At 38.8% G+C, this 27,974-nt stretch overlaps 1 protein-coding gene across 1 annotated transcript in view; it reads right to left on the reverse strand.

The window, feature by feature from the left end:
- Window positions 1–8,337: 8,337 nt before the first annotated feature.
- The window catches only part of wwc1 (WW and C2 domain containing 1), a 31,872-nt gene continuing 12,235 nt past the window's right edge, over window positions 8,338–27,974 (reverse strand). The window contains exons 7-23 of the mRNA XM_042339940.1: window positions 27,597–27,743; window positions 25,083–25,156; window positions 24,749–24,991; window positions 21,913–22,002; window positions 19,620–20,296; window positions 15,464–15,584; window positions 14,839–14,916; window positions 14,335–14,421; window positions 13,899–14,091; window positions 13,550–13,720; window positions 13,233–13,333; window positions 12,439–12,622; window positions 11,044–11,208; window positions 10,381–10,473; window positions 9,885–10,112; window positions 9,415–9,542; window positions 8,338–8,907 (exon numbers count right to left, since the gene is read on the reverse strand). Coding sequence (XP_042195874.1) covers window positions 8,841–8,907; window positions 9,415–9,542; window positions 9,885–10,112; window positions 10,381–10,473; window positions 11,044–11,208; window positions 12,439–12,622; window positions 13,233–13,333; window positions 13,550–13,720; window positions 13,899–14,091; window positions 14,335–14,421; window positions 14,839–14,916; window positions 15,464–15,584; window positions 19,620–20,296; window positions 21,913–22,002; window positions 24,749–24,991; window positions 25,083–25,156; window positions 27,597–27,743 — 2,847 coding nt within the window. The 3' untranslated portion in view covers window positions 8,338–8,840. The remainder of the gene's footprint in view (window positions 8,908–9,414; window positions 9,543–9,884; window positions 10,113–10,380; window positions 10,474–11,043; window positions 11,209–12,438; window positions 12,623–13,232; window positions 13,334–13,549; window positions 13,721–13,898; window positions 14,092–14,334; window positions 14,422–14,838; window positions 14,917–15,463; window positions 15,585–19,619; window positions 20,297–21,912; window positions 22,003–24,748; window positions 24,992–25,082; window positions 25,157–27,596; window positions 27,744–27,974) is intronic.

Raw genomic sequence — 27,974 nt, forward strand, 5'->3', positions numbered from 1 at the left:
TTTTTAAAACAAAAGTGAATATACATTTCAAACCATTTTTATATTTATAGGGAGTGTACAGTTTAGGACTCTTTAAATAACTTATATCTTTTGACAATTAAACTAATCAGTACATTCATGAATATATGTTAAACTGATCTGTCTCATACATAGGATGCAAACCTATACACTGAAATGTAAAGAATCTCTATTGTTGCACAAACTAGTTAATTAAAAAGATATCCATAGAGTGAATGATTTGATGAGTTGTTTTTAATTAAGTTAATAATGGTGTGCATTACAGTAATTTTGAACCTGTTTAATAACCTTGCAATTGGTTGTTACATTTATGGAGAAGAATCGAATACTTGGAACGGATAGACCAGGTGTCATGAAAACTTTCAGCAATTTCCGTAAACACTTAGTATTACCTGAACACAGTTCAGCAAAGCACTTCATTCCATATTGTCCGATGGTCCATGAGAGTTGTATGGAAACTTGCTGAAAACCTGTTGAATAGCAGATTTCTTACAAATAATTATTTTGCTAAAGGTGCTTCATTTATGATCTAAAAAAAAACAAAGTATTATCCATCAGCTCCAGTACGCATTTGGTGAGGTGAACTGTTGCAGATGCACATCAGGAAAGGAGGGACTGAGCTTCCTTTTATGATTGATGGTACTGAAAAGATTCCTTAAACTGTATGTTATTGTCGTCACATCTGTTTTATTTGATATCAAGCTTAAACGGTGGTAGTTCTTGTGTCTTTTAGCAAAGCAGGAGCTGCCCCATAGAATGGTTTTACTGTAGTAAACAGCACATGAGCACAACTCCAAACGTCTTATTATTTTTGGTGTGGCAAAACCCATGCAAGGCTGAAAAAACTACAGTATATTGAGTTACATGTGGCTCTGAAGCCTTGGAAAATCTCATACCTGCCGATTTTGTAAGTACCTTGTGGGACAAGTTGAATTTCTGCAGTTTGCATTTCTGGGTGAAAGAAAATTTGGAACATTTTGGTTTCTTCACATTAACTTCGAATTTGGCTTAAAACTCACAAAGCACCTAGGTTTTTCCTGCTTTTGCATTTTTTTTTTTTCCTTTCTGCCCCATCAAAAAAAATCTCATGCCCCGTACGAAGGCTGTAAAGGTGTTTTGCTAATTTGGGATCTTGAACAGTTTACTAAAAAAAGGGCAGAAATACACATTTCATCTTAATGCAACTTCACATAGAATTAGGACACGTTTGCTTGCAGGCACCTGTGTCTACAAATTTGTGACCAGTTAATCATGTTCCCCCAAATGAGTGGACTCAGCTTTTCTTTTGTGTGTGTGTGTGTGTGTGTGTGTGAGTGAGTGTGAAAGAGAGAGTTAAGTTTTTACTGGTGCTGAGTCAAATGTTCAGTCTACACTGAACAATTATAGATTGCCTCAACCTCCTCTCCCAACCTTCATTGATGTGTTTTGTGTATGAAATCAAGCAGCCAGGATAGATAGGAACATTTGGGTGGATGAATTGCAAGTGCAAATGCTAGCAAGCACAAGATTATTCTACAGCATTCCCTTCATGGCAGTAATACATATTTTTTTGTGACCCTGTCGCTGCAAACACTGTTGAGCCTAAGGAAAATGAAATAATATTCAGACAAGTATATATTTAGCGTGGTGCTATTTTCTCAACTACTTTTGCAAGGACTTGATAATAACTGTTTAGGTTTGCTGTTGCGGATAATTACTGCAATTTCATGTCCATTTAATCCAAATATTTTACATTTCAGGTTGCAAACTATTAAGCTGTTCCAATCGTACAAGCTAGAAAGTATTTCATGACAAGTTGTATATAAGCAGAGCTGTAGTCTTCCTCTCACATAGAAGCTATTCAGTGATCAATTTTCATGAAATATTAGTGAAGAAAGAGCACATCTAATTGCTTGTTCTTTGAAACAAGTCTTTGTATGTTACATCCATTCCTACCATTTATTTGCTTAATCTTCAGTGGAAGGCCAACTTTTTTGGTCAGGCAAGAAAATAAATGTTCTTGATTTATGGCCACGGCATAAACATTGCCACTCAGTAGCTACCGGAAACAAAGCATTAATTTAAAACAGACTCACCTAGACTAGTGCAAATGTTTTGCAGATGTGACTTTCGTCACCCACGATGGGAATTTCACCCACCCTCGTAGAGGGTACTATATTACCACTGTGCACGTGTGAATCTCTCCGAAACACCGGAATTCTTTTTTATGGAATTTCCCAAACACAGGCATCAAACCGCTCACACACACCCTGGTCGATACTCTCAAAACACATACACAAAACACATTTTACAGAGCGTAAAGGTAGAAGATAGTGGTGACTAACAGAGGCCACTTCTTGATGGCCCTTGGCCATGGATGGCCGCTACTGGTGTACACGGTAACACTAAAGGAAGCACATGTTCTGCGCACAGATTATTGGCTTTAATACAGGACAACTTTATCAGAAGGAAAAAAAGCAATATATTAATTGGTGCTAGTACATGTGGCATTCTTATTGGAAGTTCTGTAATAGTGCAATGTGTTTCTTTTCCACTGATAGTATATGGTAGCAGCATAATGAAATATTGTGTATTTACCACACTTCATATTAGATCTGTGCTTGGAAGATTAATTATCAAAGGATGTGTCAGTGTAATAACCGGAAGGTTAAATTAAAAATGTTTTGCCTTTTCTCTGAATTTGTTCTTTATCTGCACTTATCATGACCCCCTGCATTTTTTTTTGACAGTGTCGTGTTATGGGAGAATCTTTATTTTTTTAAAAAAAAACAAATTGAGAGAATTGTATTTTCTTTCAAGCGTTGAGACATGTGAGGCTATTTCACAAACAATAATGGCCTTGGTAAAGGGATTTTAAAAATAATAGTGTCACAATATCAGCTGTGTAAAGCTGTTCTGGTGAAGTTACTAAACCTCTGTGCACTCCCATTTGCCGTTGAATTTTGTTTTTCACTCCTTTGCTGCGCTGGGCCGAAAAGCATTACGGTGTCAGATGACAGTCGCTGGTTCATTGCAAGATTTTTGATGTTGTCAAAACTAAACCTAAATCAAATTTGCTCTGGTTAGATTGGACCAATGATAAACATAAGGCGGCTGTTATTTTCTTACGCTGACGGTGAAACGCACGGACGTTAACGACAAATTGCTCACGCAGTCTCACTCAGATTTAAGAAAATACAATAACTGGGGTTGTAATTCAAACCTGCAACGTTGGTGTTTCACGTTTCCCTCTTGTGGATAATTCTAGTCCAAAAACAATGAAGGAAATTCTTTGTTTGTAACTATCCACTGGTCATTCTCATCAATCATATAAACAGTATTGACACCAATTAGCACAATAAGTGACCAATAAGTTTTTAAATGACCAGAACTTTAGGTTTGTTACATGTCATTTGCCTTCCATATAAATGGTGCATTCGGATGATGTCTTATGTCTTGACCCTTGTGGAGTCCTGTGGCTCAGTGGTTAGAGCACTCGCTTTGCAAGTGAGAGACCTGAGTTCAATTCCAGGCAGAGGGCGAAACCTTGGGCAAGTTTCCTTACTCCACACAGAGCCTAATAATAATCCCTCCAAAACAAAAACAATAATAAATTGGTCATTTTCAATCTACGACTGTTTGTGGGACATTGCTGTGTGCAATTGGCTGCCGCGTTCGCCCACAAATATACAGTCAATTCACTTTACAGTGTGTTCTGTGAAGCGCTTTGGGACGTCCTCCCGACGTGAAAAGCGCTATATCAAATGCAAGGATTATTATTATTATTATTGTTATTTCTCGACCCAAAGCGCTTCACAGATTGAAAAATGACCAATTTTTATTATTGCTATGTGTTTTCGGAGGGATTGCTCTCGGCCGCCGGAGCACAGTGGCTGAGTCAGGTTTAGCGCTTTTGCGACGAAGGAAAGGTTTTCAAAGGACAGAAGGAAAAAAAAACGTTTGCAGATTTTAAATGGTAAAAAAATGTTAAAAAAATTAAGGCGTCTTTTTGCATTGGTCGCCCGAGTGCGACAAACAAAACGCCCAATTGGGCGAGAACCCGCCCGATCGGCCCACGTGGGCTCCATCCAACTCAAGGGTGAGCGGCCTCCGGGCGGGAGGGGGCGCTGCGGCAGGAGGGCGCTGCGGCGGGAGGGCGGGAGGGGGCGCTGCGGCAGGAGGGGGCGCTGCGGCGGGAGGGCGGGAGGGGCGCTGCGGCGGGAGGGCGGGAGGGGGCGCTGCGGCGGGAGGGCGGGAGGGGGCGCTGCGGCAGGAGGGGGCGCTGGGCGGGAGGGCAGGGGGCGCTGGGCGGGAGGGCGGGAGGGGGCGCTGTGGCGGGAGGGCGGGAGATGTGAGGAAGCGGCTTTGACAGAGGGAGAAACATGGCGGAGCTCGTGGCCGAGTACACGGCTCGTCTGAAGGAGCAGGTACACACCCGCAAACACAGCACCGGGGGGGGGTCTGGGGGGGAGGGGGGTGGCCGTGGGGGGGGGGGGGGGGAGGGCGGGAGGGGTGGCTGTGGGGGGGGGGGGATGGGGGGGGGTTGCTGGGGGAGGGGTGGCTGGGGGGGGGGGGGGGGGTGGGGGGGGAGGGGGGGGGGGGGAGGGATTGCTGGGGAGGGGGTGGGGGGGGGGGGGGGGGATTGCTGGGGAGGGGCGGGGGGGGAGGGGGGGGGGGGGGAGGGAGGGATTGCTGGGGGAGGTGGCTGGGGGGGGGGGTCGGGGGGTGGCGGTGGGGGGGGGGGGGGGATTGCTGGGATGAAGGAGATGTTTCGCGAAGTGTAAACACAATGTCAGAATTATAAAAAACAAACTCTTTTCCTCTACATGGATGGAACATTGCTACTAAGATTTCCTTAATTTAGCAGCCTGGTGAACAATTTATCAAACTAATTCAGACAGAAGAAAAAATGAAAACCTAGCTTCAGACAGATGTAGGTGGAGGATGTAAGCATGAAAAAGAATGTGTTAAATTAATTCAAATACAGTTCCAATTTAAATCCAGGTTCTGAAATAGGACTCTAAAACTCTACAAGAGGTAGCAGATATACATAGGGGAAATACTCATTACTTTTCCTCTGCACAATCTAGAGTCAATTACTAAGCTGCCGCAGAAAAAAGTGCAAAGCTATACATCTGAAAATACACTGTACTTTGCTTGGTTTGGTAAAAATTGGATTGCTTTGTTTAAAGAATAATTCTTCACAAAGTCACTTTTAGCACAGCACTGTAAACCACATGTCAGTCCACATAAATGCCATTCTAAAGGTCACTCATTGTAAATGCACTGCAAGGTGAAGGATGAACAGAGCTCCCTCCTAATGAGAACAATGCTATAAAGTCAATTCCACCACAAAATCTTAACATGGAGTTGGGAACACAAGGTAGAGGATTGTTAAAGAGTAAACTAGTGCAATTTACACTTCCTAAAAAATATTTACAGTCTTCTTCATTACTTCATTCTACCATAATTTAAAACAAACATTTAATCTTCAATAATCATCAGAGAGCTATCTTTTACATTCTAGTGACAGACATGAGAAATGTATAACTGCTGGTACTGGGAACCACTATTGTTGCAGTGATTCTGGGATAGCTGCCGTGTGAAATCAGCAAGTTCCTCTCCAGGGCAAAATTGGGGAGAAATTCCACTTGCGTCTGGATTTTTCTACATAGCATTTTAGAGCCCCCAGAATTTGGCAAATTGTTGAATTCGGGCTCAACGTTGACATTTTTGTAATTCTTAAAAGAACTGTATTTAATATTGCTTACAGACTGCATGTCAGAACAAATTCTAAGCTCAAAAATGTTAGTAAAATCTACAAGCAGGTGGAATTTCCCCCCAAACAGAAGCAAAAGCACATCACAAGAGTCAATTTTTGCTTTTCCCTGACTTAGTTAATGGGTAATGAATAGATTTACATGTCCACTTAAAACAGCAGACCTTTTGGTTTCACCTACTTCTGAAGTAACATTTCTATTGAAAACAATGTCATGGAATTCATATGGCAAACTCTTGATATTGATTTGACAAGTTCCAGTGACTTAATTCACACACCATAAAATCAAGTGGAACAGCATTTCTATTAGCGCATCGAGAAGCTATCCCACAAAAGTGTGATATAAATGCAAGTGGTGTTATCGTTGCATAACAGTAAAATGTTGGTTAAATTTATTGCTAGTCCATTTTGTTCAGTGGAATTATATGCCATTAATCATAAAGTGCTTAATCTTCATTTGTGACTACTTAATTTGTTTTTATATATTTTCAGCTACAGTAAACAAGTAAGCCTCAATTACATTCTTTGCAATACGTCGTGTGTGTAAGTTTATAGTTTGCTCAGAATCTAAGGTAGAAAATTGAACTCCCATACTTGGATTAAAGGGTTCTTGAATTAATATCACATAGAAGAATTTTAAGTAGAGCCAATGATCGACTGAACATCGTATTTTTTTCCCGTCTCAGCTAAAGATTAATAACTATCAGCTCATCAGCTATCTTCTCCTGATATAGTGAGAGAGCAACAAATTACCCATTTTATATCAGCTGTAAATCAAGAACTTTTACAGTAAAGATAATTGTGTCACAAAACCATAAATAATGATTGTTACAACAGTTTTAAAGTAAGGTCAATCTGTGTTGAAGAGAGGGAAGTGTGACGTAAATAAGGTATGGCATGTTGTTTCTCCATTACAGAGGCTGTCATAGCAAATAATTTACATCAGCACATGATTTTAGTCCGGATGAATGTGTTCCAGCTTCTATTTGGTCCCTACATCATGACTAGACATATGATAAAACCCAATGCCAAATCTATTGAAAAGAATTATTCCCAGTTTTGAAATAACCAAACACATAAAAAGTTAATATATACCCTTTGACATTTTCCAACCAATGTGCTCATATAAAATTAAATATCAACAGTAATAAGATATCTATTCTTGGGATGGAGAGACCCAATGGATTTCTGGTACCCGAGTTAAATTTTCTTAATTCAGAACAAACTAGGGATTAAGCCTGGGACCCTCCTGGTCTGTTTTGATGGATGAATGAATACCTGAACAAGCAACAAAACATTTTCCTGGAATGGTATTCTGCCTACTATCAAATTCCAGTTTATGAATTGAAGAAAATATTAATTATGGACACCTTTTCATGTCTTCTCAGACTTCCACTGTTTATTTAGATCAGACACTGAAAGATGTTGTAAATTTTTTGAATGCAATATTGAAATTAATTATTTTTAAAGCGGTGATTGAAATTTTCCTTTGTTGAAATTAATTGTGAAATGAGTACCAGCTGCTGATACCCCTTTGAATTCCAAATCTTTAATATGTAACTTGCATATGTAATTTCAGCAGCTGTGAATGCCATTAGCATTGCTGAAATATTTAATGTTGGTGTAGTTCATTCTGCACAAAACTATTGCTTATCTTGATTGTTAATGAGCAACATCTGTAAGAATTTATACAGATATAATAAACAAAATCTTGAAGATAGTTTCTTACAGTTATTAATCCTAACTATGATGGAACTGTGTAATTACAGCTTGTGTCAATACTGCTTCAGATCTTTTTTTTTGTTATCCAGCAACAATTGGGATCAAAATCACCATCCTTGTGAATATAATTTGATCCATTTCATTGTTATATCCTCTGTATCTCACTTCATTGTTAGATGAAAATTGTATTTCTATACTTAAAGGGTCGATACTGTGTCACAAAATTCACAATCATAATTCTTCAGAAATAGAAATGGTAATGTGACACAATAGAATGAACAGGGCCAAAAAGCAATTGAAGCTAAAGTGAAAGGTCTGAAGTATATTAGTACATGCAACATGAAAGGCCAGTAATACTTTTTGCTGTTATCAAGTGACTTTATCTAGAATCCTATGCACATATTTTATAGATTGTATCCATTTTATGAAATGTAACAATTCCAGCACTTAAGGTCATTTTAATTTAATATACTTATGAATTATCAATTCATTATGCATTGGAGAGGTACTTGATATCATCAGTTCAGGCCAGAACTGATATATCCATTTACATTAAAAATACAGTTTCCTCCAACTTTTCCCAGCGTCAGCAGCAAGAAAGCGGAATGAACAAGGTATAGTTATAGAGGCTATACTCATACAAAGATAACATTCTGCTTTCCTATCTATCAATTACCTGGTCCATAAACTGATATAGTCAGTGTCAGAACTAGATTTTTTCATTTTTAAATAAAGATCGTTTAACCTGCACACAAATATAGTACATTGATTTAAAACTATACTAGATTTGTAGAAGCAAATTTTCCAGTTTTATAAATATATATTGAAGAAAACTAAGTTTTTTTCCTTTCAAATATTAGACAACAGGCTATTTTAATAGAAGAATATAGAGCTTCTGTTTAGATACTTAGAAACAGTGACATCACAAACAATACTGAATGTTACTTAGTCAGTTTGTAACTGGTGCCTTAATCTCTCTATTGCAGTTAAACATTCATAAATCTATTTCTGTACAATAAGATGAGGAACACTGCTTTTCGAATCAAGCATGTTAAAACCAAATTTGTTCTTGTTGCAATTTTTTTACAAAAAAAAGCCAGAAATATAAACTGTACATATTAGTATAACAACATTAATCTACGCTATGTTTTCTCTGCAATAGTTCAATACACAATGAGAAAAGCATAGCTTTCATTACATTCAAATAATGCAGTGGCTTCAAGCAATTTCTACAATTTACAAATGTTATATCTGTACCTTCACAACACCACAAATAACTTCAATTACACCATGTTAAAAAAAATCAACAATAAACCGAGGGCAATTCAAATGTATTGAATTATCATACATCATCTGCAGGTAGTGGAGGGATACACCCCCTTCCTCGAGTGAAAAACGCCATCTTCTCCCTATAACAAAAGGCACAAATCATGAGAAGTTAGCTTACAATAAACTAAGAAAACAGCAATATTTGCTTGACTGATCTGGTCCAGTGGAATGTTTAGGAAGCATTCGGAGGTTGCAAATGTGATTTAACAGACTAGAACTACAAATAGCTGTAATGATGGATCCGTTGCTCACAAAAATGCACAAAAGTACAGTGTTGCTCCAAAACACCTAGTACATGGGGCTCATACAGGGTAATCAGTGTGAACTGGTACAAAGCAGACGTTGGACACTGAGGTTGGGGGAAAGAAATGCAGGAAAGATTTAACAAGGCAACAGTGGTAATTAGAGTGACCTTGTTTTTTTCCCAGTGGCTATCATAGACCAGCACAGGAAAAGGTCTCAGCCACATCTGAGTATGGCCTCAGGGAACAAGAAAACATTCTGGAAAATTGGACAACAAGATACCATTACAAAAATGCACACATGTTTAGAACAGCAACAATTCTCATACGATATATAAGACTCACCTAAATGATTGCATCTCCAAGGGTTCAATCTGACTCTGTCCTCGTAACATATGTACTTCTTTAGATGTCTTCTTCATAAGTTTTTTAGCTCTGCTCTCCTGTTTTTGCTGTTCTTTTGTTTGCTCTGCCTGATGGGAGAAGAAAATGATACTTTTTAAAAACTATTTGATCACCACAGTTTAAACCTTAAAATTTTATCACGGATCTGATTTATACTTCAAATCTAAGCTATGTGGCAGGTCTCTATTAAGCAGCTCTTTTTTGTTAAAACCAGTGAACTAAACCAAACAACTGAACTGGGCTCAAATTGATAAACATATCTGAGGAGTTGGATCCAATTGAAGGCATCAATGCAAAATGGTCTCTTATGTTTGTGATGGGATGTCAACTAACCCCTACTTTCCCCATCAATGGTAGAGAGCGTCCTGATCCAGAGCAACAAGAAAACAAGAAAGTAGAAAGTTCTTTACCTGTTTTTCAACTTGTTTCAGCAGAGTATGAAATTTCTCATCTTTAACGCCCTGAGGCAGTTCTGTCTCTCCTTTGGCTTTGGCCTCATCAAGGTGCTGTTTCAGTTCCCTCAGGACATCCAGCTCCTGAGTCAGCCTGCTCTGCCTAGTTCTTGAAGCTTGCAGATCCAACTCTAAATCCAAAGAGGTTCGCATCATCCTTTCTGATCCCACCCTCCTGAATGAAGGCTGCAAGAGTCAATAATTAATGTTATTTACTTTGCAGAATTTATTCCTTTGAGTGAAAGTTTAAAAATGCAACATTTTTCTTCCCTATTTAAAACTAGAATGTTTCCTATTAAAACTTAAAAAAGTCTCCCTAACAATTCTATTCAATATTTCAAATACATTTAATTAATTAAAAGGTCAACTCAAAACAATAATAAGAAATACCCAACACTTTTCTAAAACTTGTAAGTTTTCTTTTTGCTAGAGTTTGCTTCCATAAATTCCTTACCAGTTTCTTTCGCAAACTGCGTCGTTCCATGGCATTACGATCAAAGGGAGACCGCTTAGATAATGCTGAGCTATCGCTATCACTTCGATTTAACTGGGGGGAAAACAGAATGGTTATTCGTGTGTGAACAAAACTGCTCACCTCCTACTTGCCATTTTATTCTGGAACATGTTTGTCACAGTATAATCAGCTTCAGGTAACACATAAACTAACAATTGTCAAACACAGGATATTACTTAATATTTTTTGTAAGTTTGGCATATTAAATACAGTTAATATATTGCCAATTTTTATTGACAGAGCATATTTTAAAACTGTTGTGGAAACTAAATGCTAGAAAGTGCTTTCTGTTTAGATTGGATTGATGATGAAACAGTAAATGGCCTGTGGGATGTTCCAATTAAGCCGAATAAATGCAGAATTCCTATAAAAGCACAATCTTGATTCTCAGAAGAGTTTCTAAAGATTTAATAGTATTACAATTTACTGTGTCTCTAACTGAGTGAAGAAATACCCAAAAGGCAGAAAGCAAACCGCAAATTTGAAGTAAAAAGGAGAATAAATTGCAAGGAAAATGATGAATAATAAAAACAGGTCTTAGAAGAAATGTAAAACAATTAAATGATGAAGACTGATACTATAGTCAGAAGAATAAATTCTTACCCGACATATGTAAGTGTTCTGTGCACCTGGGGAGAAGGTTTTTGAACGGATAATAGGACTTCCTCTCACAAACGGGCTCTGCTGAGGTGTATGGGATCTTCTATCCTTTGGGCGCACTGCAGACATTGTTGATATATTCTCTTCTGTGTTGGTCTCTTTATCAACCTGTGGTGATAGTGTTCAGTCACTAACTTGCGAAACATCAGTGATTTACACTAAGACTAACAGAAACTGCTCTATCATCATTTGCAAGGTTTTGAATAACTGGTAAATTTTAGAGAGGTTTGGAGCACAATCTGGGTTTCTCCAGCAACATACACAAATAGGGGAAGATAAGAAAGATACACTGCTTCACATCTGCATGCAGTAGGATGCAGCAGTCAAGGGAAAACGATGCATTCAACATGCTGTGCTCCACAGAAGGTTCACAAATCCCAAGACTTCCTTTCTAGCCTGGCTCAGTTGGCACGGCTCTCGCTTCCGAGTCAAATGATTGTGGTTTCTAACCCTAGCGTGGGACTTGAGACTCGCATAGTGCATTGTAATACTCCCACAAAATACAGTCACTCCAATACAGTACATCATGTGAAGCGTTTTGAGTAGTGATCCCAACATGCAAGGCACAACATCAAAATGTAAGAATCATTTTTAACTAGAGACTGCAAGAGGACTAGTAGTCCACCAGAACTCAGCCCCATGCCTGCTCTACCTGCCCCAGTCACACAGAAATGGGACAATTCTCACATCTGCTTTTCCGGGAGTAACAATTCCTTCAAAAAAAAAAAAAAAAAATTGGTCACTCAATCCACGACTGTTTGTTGGACACTGCCGTGCACAATTGGCTGCCGTGTTTCACCCACAAAATATAGTCAATTTACTTTACAATATATTCTGTGAAGCGCTTTGAGACGTCTCGAAGACGTGGTAAGGACCTATATCAAACGCAAGGATTATTATCACAACGCCTCCTTCACCACATTCGGTGTGGGGGGGGTCGGGAGGGATACAACTATTCTGTTTTGTGGGTGAATTACTTCTTCCCTCCCCACCTCCCCCCAAAAAGAGAGTCTGGATCAATCAGGAATATTCGGCAACCAATTCAAACCGTTAGATTTCAAGTTCATCTTTTGTACAACACCTCTTCAATCCCATAATGGAAACAGCTTCTTGCAAAGCAGTTTGCAAAGAATTGAGAGGCCATGTTGCAAGCTGCAACACTGCCCACAGATATTTTAATTTGCGTCTTCAAAGTTATATTTTCTCCTTTCCCCCCAATGAGGTTCTCTTCCCCAATAGAAAGAAACCCTCGATAATTGCTCTTTAAAAAACCACCAGAAGTTGCAGCAGTTGAATGGAGAACGTGCCAGGCAGATTAGATTTCCAATAAGTAGGCACCTTCACTGCAGCTTCTGCTGCTGTAAGTGCTGACTGATTGTCAGTGTGCTCATTGGCATTCTCAGCATTCTCCTCGCTTTCCCAGGGTATCTCTTCATTGTATTCTTCGTCTTGTTCCTCCTCCTCTTCATCCTCCTCCAGTTCTTTCTCACTACAGTCTCCTTGCTCCACTGGCTCCTCTTGCCTGTAAGTAATACAAATTCACTATATAAAGTGCAAACTATATTTGCCTAATTTTTTACAAAGTTATCTTTCCTGCCAACTCTGATCCTCCTTGTTTTGATCTAATTTATAAGGGGACGAACAATCTTTCTGATCGTCGCTGCTCCTAAATCAGTAACAAGACATATATGCTGTTCACTCACAACCTAGTGATATGTACCTAGATTCGGCTTAGCATCTTCAGAAGAGGTCCTTGGAAAAATCAGAAGCAACTTTGGACAAAATCATGTTCAACCAAATCATATCAAATGCAAGGATTATTATTGTTTCTCACAAAGCAAAGTACCGCAGCGGTGCAGCTATTTAAGATTTCTTAAAATGCTTTCCCCTCATGTCCATGTTATTCTCTATAACAGTGGGTTCCTAAACATATTCAGATGAGGTCCACTTATTTTATTTATCATTGTCAAACTGGGTTTAAATGATTTGCTTCCGTGTAAGTTCACATGAGAAAAATGGAACCCAGAATTGATTTTGCCCAACCTGCAGAAATTCTGCTTACAATTGAGACAAAACCAAAGAAAGGCACATGGCAATTAATGCCAACATGTCAGTATTTGTTAATAACGTACCATTGTGCTCCAGTACTCAACACATTACTCTTTTTCTCTATTCTCCGCTCAATTGCCTTGAGCTCCACAGCTGTCAGTTCCAATAGTGCAGACACAGAGTCCTGAAAAATCCACAAACAGAAGAGTTATAAATACCAAATGACATGTCCACTCACAACCCCCCCACGTTTTAAATTTTGTTTAATAGTTGTGAAATATCATCTCAATATTTAACTCTGAGTTAATCAAAGTCTCCACGGGGTCAGAAGTGGTTCCGAGGAGAAATCTTGTAACACTGAAATTATCATGGTGGCCCAAAGAGAAGTTGCATGACATACTTTGTCCTCTGATTTGGAGAGGTTAGTTTCTGATGTAAGGGTATCATCTTGGCTCTGAACACCATGTTTCAAGTTTTGTTCCTGCAGATAACGAAGGTTGAGGAGATTGTACCAGTGTGTTGACCGCTCCCCAGATCCACTCACATTTGCTAAGCTGATCTGAGCTTCACCCTGTTATAAATGAAAGTTACTTATGAATATTGGATGATACAAATTTTGCTTGTTAGACAGCAAGTTTCATCATAGATAGCCATTTAAATTGTTATTGTCTCACAATGTTTATTTTAATATTGTGCATATGAATGTGATCTTGATTACGTTAAACTGAAACAAAAATGCAGTAACTAACCAAACATTCTTCCCGGTGAGATTTAACCACCGAACAAACATCAACACGCAGAGTTTTCTGACGTAAAGCAGCAAAGGAAATGGTCACCCAAAAGACTTCATTGTATGCCAAGTTTTCAGCAGCTGCCAAAGCTTTGGTGCGGAAGAGACAGCTTGTGTTTTCAGAACATGGGAGTACAGCCACTCGAATATATCTACATGTATAAAAAAAATCATCAGATGTATGCAAAACAAGTAGAACTTATTTACGTTTAGAATGTTCTTTTGACACGTTTCTGAACATTTATATTTAATTTATAACAACATGAACAATGGTAGGCGTGGACCATATCGAGCAACTATAACAACAATTTGCATTTATATAGCGCCCTTGACGCAGGGTAGCATCCGAGAGCACTTGCACTGATAAAACTTTTCTTTTTAAATGAAACACTTACACTGCACAGCCTTGTGGTAACGACAGAGCTGTCACCTTACTCAGCTGGATAACAAATATTGCAAATCTTTTGTTTTTACTATCATACCTGTATAAAAAGGGAAACAAAACACCCTGGTCAAAATGGGTAACTGTAAAGAGCAAATGCCTGACTAAAAGACAGAAAAAAGTCTTGAAATAAAAAAGGACTGCATAAAAGGGATTCGAACAATCATCGGGTACAAACTACATTAGTGAGTTGAAAGGCAAATTACGTCTCCAGTACAATGTCAGCACATTCTTATTTCATTTTGGCATTTGACTTACGAGTTTTTGACTTCAGTTTCACTTTCTGGCCTTTTTTTTAGATCCCAATATCCCCAATGGCATTAAAGATATTAAGGATTTTTTATTTCCATTAATTAAAAATCAACTTTAACCTTTGATTCATTAACCCAAAGTTATACAATGAAGTGTCTGGTAAATTTTAAAACTTTTACAAGACTGAAACTGATGCAAATCTTACTTCATTCCAATCTGAACCTGAGATGCTCCCAGTGTTTCTGAATCATCATCAAACAGTATATCCTCTGTTTCACATGACCTGCAATTAGATAGTATATATGAACAAAATATACAAATCATGAGTAAAGGTACTTTTTTTTTTGCTAAATGTGACATCGATCAAGAAAATTTGCTCCATAATTGAATTTCAAAATCTACACTGATTGATGGAAAACTAAGAATGTGAAATTAATTCAGAAAAACTTATTTCTGTGTTATTTCATGGATGTTCCTTAAATAGCTTTCTGACAGTGTGTCCAAACTACGTGATAAAGAACTCAAATTCATTTTATTTTAAATCATCTTGGCCAGGTTATCCTCAGGGAGAATATTCTTAAATGAATCACTCTGGTTCCCTTGTAAATGTCTTACAGTATCTTGTTATAAAGTATTACATGAAACACCTCCTGAAAGGGTCATCTTCTTGCTTCCCTTTTCCAGTCAAGCAATAATCATTTGTTCCTTGGGAAGTTTGGAACAGAGGGTAGAGAATAACTTTGAAAACTAACATTTTTCCTCATTAGTAAATAAGGACAATTGAGCTCTATTTAGTTGCAGCATAATAACTTGCACAATGTGCTGCGTACCTTTTAACTGCTTCATAAACACCACTATCACCCTCCACTGACTCGTTTGATACTGCGGCAGAAACACGCCCCATTTTTGAATGAAGCACAGGCCCAATTGTTACAGTTTGAGTGCTGGCATCTAAAAAGCAGAGGAAGAGGTAAAATAAATGAATATTTTTCATATTCTAAACAGTACTTATAAGAACATAACAACAACCTTGTGCCCCTCATGCAGAATAGCATCCCAGGGCGCATAAGAATTTGCTAGGTGAAAGGATAGAGGTAAGTGGGATTTCCTTGCTAGACAAGTGTTTACAATACAAAGATATACTGTTTTTATCTGGTTAAATGCTACAAACTTTGGCTCTTGTCAATCTGTGCCAAGTAATTGGGTAAGAAGGAAGCATCTCTCTGGGGAGAAAATAGTTTGGATTGGAAACACACCATGATGAATGTTCTCTGCAGCTGTCGACTCCCAGCTGACCAAATCTTAAATGCAGCCTTAATTTGGAACCAATTTTCTGCAGTTATTAAAACATTGAAATCAAAGAATTTTCCACAATTCTCCACCATTTTAAATATTGACAAAATGGTGTTACAGGTTATGACTACATTACATTTAGGACCATCAGACTAGTGACATACCACTTTATATTTAGCAATTGTCCTGAAGGTCCTCCTTGACACATCCAGTTACCACACTGCAGTTGTACTTAACCAACCAATGTAAAGATGATTTTACAAATCTCACAACTGTACATTCCTCCTCATTCCATTTAATTCTAAATTTCAATTCTAAATTCACAGTGGTCCTCTCGCCCCTAAAGGTTCACGAACATCTACTGCTCGATGACAACAACAACAAAATTACATTTTTATAGCGCCTTTCACGTCGGGAGGACGTCCCAAGGCACTGGACAGACAAAGCTATGGACCCGAACTGAGGGTTGGGGTGTGGGAGGGCAGAGGGGGAAGCAGGGAGATTGAAAGCACGATCGAAGAGGGTCTTGAGGTGGGTCTTGAAGGTGGTGAGGGAGGGGGCGAGATGGAGGGACTGCGAGGTGGAGTTCCAGAGGGTGGGTGCAGAGTGGCAGAAGGCCCGCCCGCCGATAGTGGGGCAAGCAAGGCGGGGGACGTGAAGCAGGCCAGAGCTCAATGAGTGGAGGGAGCGAACAGGGTGGTAGTGGGTTAGGTCGGAGAGGTGGGGGGGGCAAGACTGTGGAGGGCTTTGAAGGTGAGGACAAGGATCTTGAACTGTATCCTCTGTGTGACGGGAAGCCAGTGGAGTTGGGCAAGGATGAGGGTGATAGGGTCGCGGAGCCTAGTACGGAAGAGGACATGAGCTGCAGAGTTCTGGATGATCTGCCGCCTGTGAAGGGAGGAGTTGGGGAGGCTGATCAGCAGTGAGTTTGCATAGTCGAGCCTCAATGTAGTGAAGGCATGTATGAGGGTTTCGGCATACTTAGCAAGTAACATATACTTAAATAGTAAAAGCTAATTCCTATATCCTCTGGTAGTATGAGACGTGGTGATAACAGTGACCTTGATGTTGGAAAAAGTCACCATTTACCCAAGATGAACACAAACATCCACAAAAACTGGAAAACAGCACAATTCAAACATATTAAACTATTTTTAGTATATACAACTGGGCTTGGGCAGTCTCAATTAAATAACCACCTTAATATTTTAAGTAAAATGCATAAATATAACTTGAATTTTTAAACGTAGTGTGGAATGAACAAAGAAGAATTTTCCAATTTTCTGGATGATCTTTCACTGATTTTTTAAAAAAACTTGATCCATAGCAGGACAACACTGCAGGAATATTTCATGGAATATTTCAGCAGAGGGCACCAGAGCTCCAAGAAACAACTGAACAATGCAATCATTTTTAGAGAAAAGTAATTTTAGATGTTTGGGTATCAATTTTTTTTCATTTAAATTTGTTTCGAGTTTTTTCCTACCCTTTTGGATCTCCTTACAAAGCAATCTCTCAAAATATCTTTGTTGAGCATGTGGCTAAGTAGGAATATTTATTGAAGGTTATCCTGGAGAAAGCGCCAATCTGAGCTGTACAAGCCCATGAATACACTATCAGCTGTGAGCATGAAACCCATTGATATAGTCACCCCCCCATGCCCCATAGATAGAAGGTTAGGACAGTAAAGGACATCATAGAACATCAATCTAATGTAGGTGCTGCTTGCTTCACCCAAATCCCAGTGGAAGATCTTCTGTTCACAAACTTCCTCCAAGAACGATTTGCAAGACTCAAAAACAGGTGGCAAAAACACACCACACAATTAAACAAATTTGCCCACAAAATATACAGTCATTGCACTTCCCAGTATATTCTGTGAAGCGCTTTGAGACATCTCAACGATTTAATAAGATACTCTATTAAATGCAAGGATCATTATTATTTTATTATTATTTGTTGGATCTTTTAGTATCTTTCTGCCTACATACTCCTTACTCACGAGGCTGCTTATTAAAGCCTTTGTTTATCAATGCAAATTTATTATTAATAATAATACTTGCAAAAATGTCTCAAAGTGCTTCACAGGATTTTACCATGAAATATAGTGACTGTGTTTTGTAGACAAATGTACCAGCCAATTTGCTCAAAGCAATGTCCCACATCCAACCATGCAGTGAATGACCAATTCTGGGTGTCGGTTGCCCACGACAGTGGAAGAAATTCCCTTCTTTTCGAATAGTGCTACAGATTCTTTGACGTCCACTCGCTTGCGTAAACCAATCAGGGAAAGCTGTGGGCATCACGTAGGCCAGCACGTGAAAACGCAGAATGGATTTTTAGCGCACAGAATCCCAGAATTTTTTTCAGACCCAGTCCAGCTCATTCGGAATTCCAAATGCGTGGCGTAGACAGTCGGAGAATTACTGTACTGTAAAATACTAAGCGATTAAATGGAATAACATATCTTTCCAACCCTAGATAAGTAATTTTCTGATCAATATGATCCACATCATCAACCACGGTGCCATCACTTTTGTGCATGTTGAAAATAAACTAAATTACAATGCAACTGGCTTCTCATTTCCATAGCATTATTTACTCAATGACAGAGAACCTTTTAGATTATTTTGAGGCGAAGCCAATTCTAGCTGACAGAATGCTGTATTTAATAATAATAATCCTTGCATTTGCATTGGTCGTTAGTGACTGGCAACTAATTTGCACATCAATTTTCCATGCAAGTACTTTTTATTCCCATTAATTGGGATTTCACTGAAGACAAACGCCTAATTAATGATTCATTTGTCATCATTGCTGTTAAGATATCTGACCATTTAAGACACTTCAAATCAATCAAAAGATTATTGAGGGGCAGGTGGTCAGAGCTCAAAGAGCTGTTGAACAATACAGTATTTCAGAATAAATTATGACCGAAGAACACATCTTTCAAATAATTCTTTTTGTGGAATTGTTTCATCTGCTGAATGACTAACCACTTATGCTTTCCAGCAAAAGCTTCATCAAGCAACAAGGTTAAAATAATTTAATCAATTCTCAAGGCACTTTACATACAGCAAAAGGAACAAATCCAGTTGCTAGCCAGTTTTTCTCCTAAATTTTCTCTCTTCCCTTGGTTCTGAAAGCATTTGACTCTTTTTGTTACTTCTACTGGGAATTGCTTTCATGGATACTTGCACCTTACCCAATTGACCATTTCATTTTCTGAGTCTTTACAGTAAGCATCAGCAAGCTATTCAAACTCAGGGGCCATTGAAGCTTAAAAAGAACTATGGAAAACCATCATTAATATTAAGATTAAATTTAGGAATTTTCCAAAATTCCAGGAAACCTTAAATTTAATACAATCAACTTAATGCTATTGATTTTGCAATTCAGCAGAGAACAGGATTGTCCTTGGCTGTGATGTCTTCTTTGGTTGAATAGCTTTCCATCACCCATTATCCAGACTTATATTAAAAGAACATGTCATTTATACAATATATCATCATGCATCCAGAGCCCATGGAAATGTCAGTTTTCAGGAGAGAAGGATAAAAAAAGTGGAAACTAAGGCAAAAATGGCATAGGTCAAAAATTATTCAACAAAACGCACATCTTGTATCTTAATATCTGAAACCCACTTAGAGTTGACACCGTACTCATTTTAAGTCGACAGAATGCGTATCTTACCTCCAATTCTTTCATTACGTTTAGATGCAAAAACCCCACCCTTTCCATACAGTACTTTTGATGAATCGACAATTCCAGCTGTGTTCGCAGATTCCAAGTTTAAGCAGTGCATTAGAACCCCATCGATTTGTCCAGTGCCTTGAGTTTTCTGGTTATCACTTCCAGCGTGTAAAGCAAAGTTAGAAAAATCGTTTTGCAGTTCTGCATCCTGAAAGTCTGTGCTGACATGGTTCAAGAGGGACTCCCCTGAAGAAGCCAAAAAGTGAGTCTCTGTAATTACAGGAGAACTAGGTGGAGACAGGGAAGACAGGGAAGACCTGGGTGACAATGAAGTCAAAGACTTTGGCGTCTCAGACAAAGATCTCAGTGCTTGAATTTTGTAAGAGGTTCCGTATGGGTCCATGAAGGAGGAGTCCTTGTGACACTTGACCACCTCGTTTTCATGAATAGTGGTTATAGAGCCTGCAAATCGGTTATTTACACTGCTCTCTTGAAGCAAGAAATCTAGTTCATATTGGTAATCAAAATCTACCGTCTGTTCTGGATGATCATAGTAAAGGTCAGTGAAACTGACAGAGCTTGAAGATCCTAGGCTGGACGGAGCAAGAGATCCACGGCTGGATGTCAATGATCCTTTGCTGCTACCAGATGACAGTGAAAGTGTGCTGCTTGAGAGACTGCAAGACAAAGGCATAATCATTATTAGGTGCAATATTATACTGTAGTATTCACTAAAACCCCAGCTAACCAGACTAATGGGGGTGGAATTCAGGCCCTTGATACCAGGAATCATACTAATAAATATTTCCTACACACTCTCTAAAGTCAATATATCCTTCCTAAGGTTTGGTGCTCCAAACTGCACACAGTACTCCAAATGGGGACTGACCAGTGTTTTATACAGCTGTAACATTACTTCCTGACTCTTGTATTCCTGGCCCAATTGTGATAAATGCCATCACTGCATCAGCCTTTTTGCTAACCTTCTGCACCTGTGTGCTACTTTTTAAAGATTTATGAACCTGAACACCTAGATACCTTTGTACATTAACCGCATTGAGAGTTTCTCCGTCTAGAATGTACTCCGACAACATTTTTAGGTACAACATTTTAATGTGGTAAACTTTACCACATTAAATACCATTTGCCATATTCCCGCCCATTCTCTGAATCTGTCTAGATCCCTCTGCAAATTTCCACCACCATCCTCACAACTTACCACACCTCCCAAGTTAGTATCATCTGCAAATTAGGATAGGACCATTCTAAGCCTTCATCCACTTTCGAAGAATGTGGGCGATCCGCAATTCAATTCCACCTTCCATCGCCCTCTCTCCAAATCCCTCGATACCCGTCTATCAAACTTAGACATATCCGTGTTTTAAATTCTCCAACCCACTGTGCCTTCGCTGCCCCCTGGAGGAGGGAATTCCACACTTCCACCACCCACTGCCTAAAGAAAATGCTTCCTGATTTCACTTCTAAAAGGTTCAGCCTCATGTTTAAGACTATGACCTCTAGTTCTCAATCCTCAAGAGGAAACAGTTGCTCACTATTCAGCCTGACAAATCCCTTCATAATTTTATAGACCTCAATCAGATCACCCCTCAACTTCCTGAACTTGACAGAATACAAAGTTTTTCTACTCTTTTATCACAGTGAAAAGCTGGGGCCCCAACAGAAATCTGAGGAACACCACTTGTTACTGGTCACCAGTCAGAAAATATCCTCTTCATGCCAACTCTGTCTTCATGTCTCCTAACCAATTTCCCAAAACCTCTTGTGGCAAGATGTTATCTACTCAGGTAATGTGTAGACATATTTAAATTACAGAATGAAAAGGTTATAAACATCAGGGGCTGGACATTATCTTATTAGTGCACCTTGAAACCTATGGATGGTTAGGCAAAATTCTTTTATGACTTAGTTGCAATAAAGGAGAAAATCGTGTGAATTCCACAATTGAAGCTCATTTGAAAATTTTGACTACTTCACTGTTCCTAGATTGCAGCTAAGATATTAATCTGAACAAATGGAACCAATAAAAAAGGGGCCTTTTCCAAAATGGAAGACAACAGAGTGAACTGTTCTGATTGACAGAAGTAAAAGTACAGCCTGAATAAGACTTTATAAACTGAAGAGTCACCTGATCTAAGATGACTATGACAAGGAGCATGTCTCCGGGAACAAAACTATCACATTTATTCCATTTTCAAATGCAAAGAAATCCTTCTAAAACTGTTTTTAATTCTTAAAACCATTCAACTTTCTACATATTGGAAGAGAAGCTCACCTTTGTAGTTGAGAATGCAATGTTGAGGCTAAGCGTGTCGCTTCTTCTAACTCCCTTACCAAGTTGTTTCTCTTGCTATGCAACCTCAATCTGCAGAGAATAACATACAGTATCACCAAGCAAGAAAGAAGTGTTAAATCTTTTCAGTTAAAAACAAATGGATGTCCACTGGGGTTCACAATTCGTCATCCACATCCAATGGTGTAAATTCCAAAATTGTATTATATTCTTACAAGTTTTATGTTGAAAATTTCCGAAAGGAGAAAAACAATTTCAGACCACTGTGTAAAATCAATCACAAACGCAGTTATACTCAGCATTCTCTACAATAATCAAGTTTTATATCATCTGGGTGAAGATTTGAAGGCATGTACAGTTCTTACTTCTTCAAATGCTATTATGTAACATCAAAACTAAATGTAATAAACAAATCCCATCTCCTACAATAAGTTATAACGCTGTTAGATGCAGAGTAGATCTCCCTCTACTCTAATTTCATACTGCTAACAGACAGAGATGTTAATGGCCTCTGGGTTTTTGATTTAAATGAAATTCAGACCCATGGGATTAACATCTTCTCTGTCGATTAACAGGAAAAGTCTATGTTAAATTAGAGTAGAGGGAGATGTACTCTGCGTCTAACCAAGTTATACCTTACCTGAAAGTACTTAATGCTGACACTGTGTGTCTGAAATGAGAAAGCTTTTCAATTCCCAACTCTACTATTCTTGATCAGTACAAAAAAAAGCAATTAGAAAATGGATCCCCAATGACATAATTGCTTCTTTTAGGGATTTGTTTAATAAATTACCATATTGATCAGAATATAAGACAACTTCAATTATAAAATGACTTTCCCTCTCTATTTTTATAGTCATAGCTGGGGTAAAAAGTTTAACATTGATTAGGGAGCAGTGAAAAAGCTCACGATTTATATAATGTAGAATAATATTATGGTACATTAACATTATTGTTAAAAAAGTGATGACAACTTTGACAAATTTTAAAACAACAAACAACAAAATTACATGTGTAAAGCGTTTTCATGTCGGGAGGACATCCCAAGGTGTTGAACAGTCAAGGATCAGGGTTGGGATTAGGGAGCGCGGTGAGGTAGGAGGGCGGCTAAAAGCACGGTCGAAAAGGAGGGTCTTGAGTCATGTCTTAAAGGAGGTAAGGGAGGGAGAAAGGCAAAGGGGTTGTGGGATGTAGTTCTAAACGGTGGGGGCAGAGAGGCTGAAAGCCCGGCTGGCGATAGTAGGGTGGGTCAGGTGGGAGACATGGAGCAGGCCAGAGCCTGCTGAACAGAGGGAGTGGACAGGTTGAATGTGCGTTAGCAGGTCAGAGAGGTAAGAGGGGGCAAGGCTGTGGAGGGCCTTGAAAGTGAGGACAAGAATTTTGAATTCTATCCTCTGAGGGATGGGGAGCTAGTTGAGCCAGGCAAGGGTGGGGGTGATGGGGTCACGGAGCTTGATGCGGGAAAGGACACAAGCTGCACAGTTCTGGATGATCTGCAGCTTGTGGGGGGAAGAGTTGGGGAGGCCGACAAGCAGGGAGTTTCAGTAGTCGAGCCTTGAGGGTTTCGACAAGGGGTGAGGCAGTGGCAGAGTCAGGCAATGTTGCGGAGGTGGAAGAAGGCAGAGTGGATCATGGCACAGATATGGGGGAGAAAATGCAGCGGAGGGTCGCACAAGACGCCCAAGTTCCTGACTAGCTTGGTGAGGTGAAGTGTACATCCTTGGATGCTGATGCTGTCAATGCCTGAGGCGCTGGCGAGAGCCAATCAGGAGGGCCTCAGTCTTGCTGACATTCAGCTGTAGAAAGTTGGCTCTCATCCAGGCCTTGATGTTTGACAGACAAATGTCCTGGAATCGAGGGTGGAGACAGGAAGATAGATTTGGGTGCCATCCATGCATATGTGGAAGTTGACCCCATATCTGCGGATGATGTCACCAGGAGCGAGCATGTAGAGGTTGAAGAAGAGGGGAACGAGGACAGAGCCCTGAGAAACGCCACACAAGACTGTGCGGGAGCTGGAAGAGAAACTGTTGGCAGAGACAAATTGGAGATGGTGTGAGAGATAAGACCTGAACCATTCAAGGACAGAATAATAATAATAATAATCCTTGCATTTGATATAGCGCTTTTCACGTCGGGAGGACGTCCCAAAGCGCTTCACAGAACATACTGCAAAGTGAATTGACTGTATATTTGTGGGCGAACGCGGCAGCCAATTGCGCACAGCAATGTCCCACAAACAGTCGTAGATTGAAAATGACCAATTAATTATTGTTTTTGGTTTTTGGAGGGATTATTATTAGGCTCTGTGTGGAGTAAGGAAACTTGCCCAAGGTTTCGCCCTCTGCCTGGAATTGAACTCAGGTCTCTCACTTGCAAAGTGAGTGCTCTAACCACTGAGCTACAGGACTCCACGGATTGAGGATTGAGAACTTTGAGGATTGAGGTGAGGAGAGACAGTGGAGGAAGATGGAGTGGTCCATGGTATCGAAGGCAGCAGAGAATTCGATGAAAATGAAAAGACAGAGGAAGCCCTGGTCACAGAGGGACAGGATGTAATTTGTCACCTTGACCAGAGCAGGTGACCTGATTAAAGGGGCTCTAACGCTGCAGTTTAGAATATATCCATGGCTGTCTTTGCATCATACTGTGCCATCCCTCGTCTCTCTCTCAGATGCTCTTCTTTTCTGAGTCCCCCCGCCTCCCTCTCTGTAAACGTCAATTAAAAACCTCATAACGTTACTTATATTTGCAAGATATTACTACAACGCGATTTTAGTAATTCTTGCGTCCGTGTCTGATAAATTGAGCAACAAACCTTTCTGTCAGTGCTTTACTTTGCGTGTCCCGTGCTGTCTGAAGGTCTTCTGCTAACCGTTTCCTTTCTGTCTCCAGGCGCTCTACCTCACTTTCTGACCATTTACGAGCATTTATAAACTGCAGTTCCTTCAACAGTTCTTCTTTCTCACTAATTAGTATCAGTCTGTCTCTTTCTGCATCCAATACTCCAGGCCAGGCATCACTTGCAAGTTTAACCAGCTCAATTTTGATATTTGAAATCCTATGGGTACAAAAAAAATGAACAGTTAAAAAAAAAGCAAAAAAAAGCTGATCTGAGAATTTGACCATAATAATGTTTGCTTAGCACTGACCTTCTCTTTGCTTCTTCATATTGCAGGCTAAGTCTGACCTTCTCAGCTAGTTTAGTGTTATTACTAGAAACAAACTGGAACAAAAAAATGTTAAAAGAAAACAAACAGCAACATCAGGTATAGCTATGAACTCAAGAAGCCCTGACAAGTTAAAATCCAACAGTAATGCAGTACCACCAGTAGAGAAATTGTAACTCTCCCTTCAATCAATGTCATTTTAGTGCTGCATTCCAGTGTAATCCTCACAGTTTTTGTTTTATTGAGCCCTCATGTGTCATAAAATAAAAATAGATGGTCGGGAGCAAGTAATAAGACTTGTAACATAACCTCAGTGTTCAAGTGACTACTACAAACAATTCCAGCTTCACTCCTGTGGTTTATCATCTGAACTCTCCAATCAAATTAATGTTATTGCTCACTATCAACCATCCATAACAATATATATCTAGCATAAAAGTACACAAAATTTGGGAGAAACATTGGATGTTAACACAGAAGGCCATTCGCCCTCATTGTGCTGGTGCCAGCTCTTCTACTGGAGTTCTCTACTCTAAAGCTGTTATCCTGCATTTTTGACAATATCTTTTTTTCTCAAGCAATTATCTAATTCACCTTTAAATGCAACAGGAAAAAAATAGTTCCAGCACAACAAATTCATTTTATCGAATAGAGATCATCTTTTGAAGTCCAAACTAAAGTCGTAGAGCCAATGAAAAACAATCTGACATGATTTAAATACATGTCAAGCAACTCATTATTTCTAAATAAAATATTCTATTCCCATCATGGTCCCCTATTCTTAAGAGTGCTTTACGATATCCCTTTTCTGGATATTGGCTAAGTATATATTGTTCAACTAAACATCAGCAAGAGTATTTGCCAGTTATCATGACTAGCAATATAAGGTACATTTCTGATTTGGAACATAATACACAGCTGTTGTATACTCTCAAAAGGTTTCATTAGGCAACAATGAACAACAGTGTGATTATGACAGTGTTTTTTACTCCAACAGGGATTGTTTGGCACAAGTCAGAGCCAAGTCTAGAAACAAAGGTCGGCATTTTAAAAATTATAATATAATGCAAGCCATTGAGTTTTATTTTGTCATTAGATCACAAAACATTATGCGCATCAAAGAACTGAAAAAAAGCAAAGCAGTAGGAGCAGAGCAACAGAAATTCTAAATTGAATGTTCTATACACTGCAATTGTGATTGCAATTCCCCTCGGAACATGCAACACTGATTCTCAATCCCTGTGTTGTTTAATCTTTCACCTGTGATCTTATTAGGAATTCTCTGGAGTGTTACACCTTCACAACACATTCTATACAAAATATATATTATATGTATACCCCAATGTACATTTCTGCAGTAAAATGTTAGAACTGTTATATGCAACGTACAGTATTGCTTTCCAATCTACAATTCTTTAATGTATATATCTAAAAGTAGTTTATATCATAATTTGCTGACAGTTATCAATATAAAAATAAGTATTCTAGAAGTCACATTTTATTAAAAGAAAATGATAGTGGATGGGAGAAGGCTTGATCTCTTTTAATTAGTAAACTCTATAATATTATTCAAATTAAAATTAATATTTCAATTTGTTGTTCATTGTTGCCTTTTGAGATTTGAAATCCTCCGGGGCATAATCTTAAAATCAGAGCGAGGCCATTTGAGAGTGAAATCAGGAAGCACTTTTTCCACACAAAGGGTATTAGAAATCTGGAACTCTCTCTCCCAAAAGGCTGTGGATGCTGAATCCAAGAGTGAGGTCGCTAGATTTTTATTAGGTAAAAGTACAAAGGGATACGGAGGAAAGGCGGGTAAATTAATTTGAGGTACAGATCAGCCGTACTCTAACAGAATGTTGGAATGGGCTTAAGGGGCTGAATGCCTATTCCTGATCTTATGTTCCGAATACAGTAGAGATAAAGGTGGTCACAATGGGTTTGCAAGAACATATTTTTAATAATGATGCTACATTGTCCCAGTGTCCAGCTTTGAATGCAGAATTCAATTCATCTACTGACACAAAGTACAATAATGTATCCAAGGGCAAATTCTCTAATTATCAGCAAACAAACTGACAAATTATCCATTGATTCGTAATTTTGCTGACTTTGGCACGTGAATTTTTCATGAGAACATTCTATCGTAGGATAGAAGGTTGAGAAATGTACTGACCATCTAAAATCATCCATCTGATATCTCATTTTTGACTTGCTCGTCATCTCCCCTCTCTCAGCAGCCAAATGGTCAATTTATATGTATAGATTTGAGGGAAAGGTTTTGAAAATATGATTCATGGATAACTGGCACAGTGATTAATCTTTTTAAAAAATTATGTCTAGTAAGCTGTCCGAAGGATATTGGTACCAGTAATTATATGAAATTAACTGAGTTCTGTTAAGGTTGGTCAATCATACCAACCTATGGTGTGTGTGCCTCGTATTTATTTATTGTACTGATCATATTTGATAGAAAATAATGTATTTTATACTCACATCTCCTGAGATATCTGTCTGGGAACCAACATTTGAGCAGTGGCGACTAATAGATTGTTTTGAACTTGCTAGTGATGAACGACTGGCCCAGAGATCAGACTGAGACCCTGTCTCCATTCGGAAACCATCCTTCAATCTGGCAAGAATCTAAAGGTAAAAACAATAAATATAATTTTAAACAATAAAAGTACATTTTCTGAGTGGTCAAACATACATTTTAATTATTAAAAGCTGAAACCAGATTCATAAAATGTTAAAACACTACAATAGGCAGTGCAATATAGCACAGCTGCAATATATACATGAGTTGAAACAATAATGAAGGGTTAACATTTACTTTTTTTGTAAATTTAAGAGAGCATTTACATTTCAAAATAT

The sequence above is a fragment of the Callorhinchus milii genome, unplaced genomic scaffold (genome assembly GCF_018977255.1).
Source record: "Callorhinchus milii isolate IMCB2004 unplaced genomic scaffold, IMCB_Cmil_1.0 Scaffold13, whole genome shotgun sequence".
Classification (NCBI taxonomy): Eukaryota; Metazoa; Chordata; class Chondrichthyes; order Chimaeriformes; family Callorhinchidae; genus Callorhinchus; species Callorhinchus milii.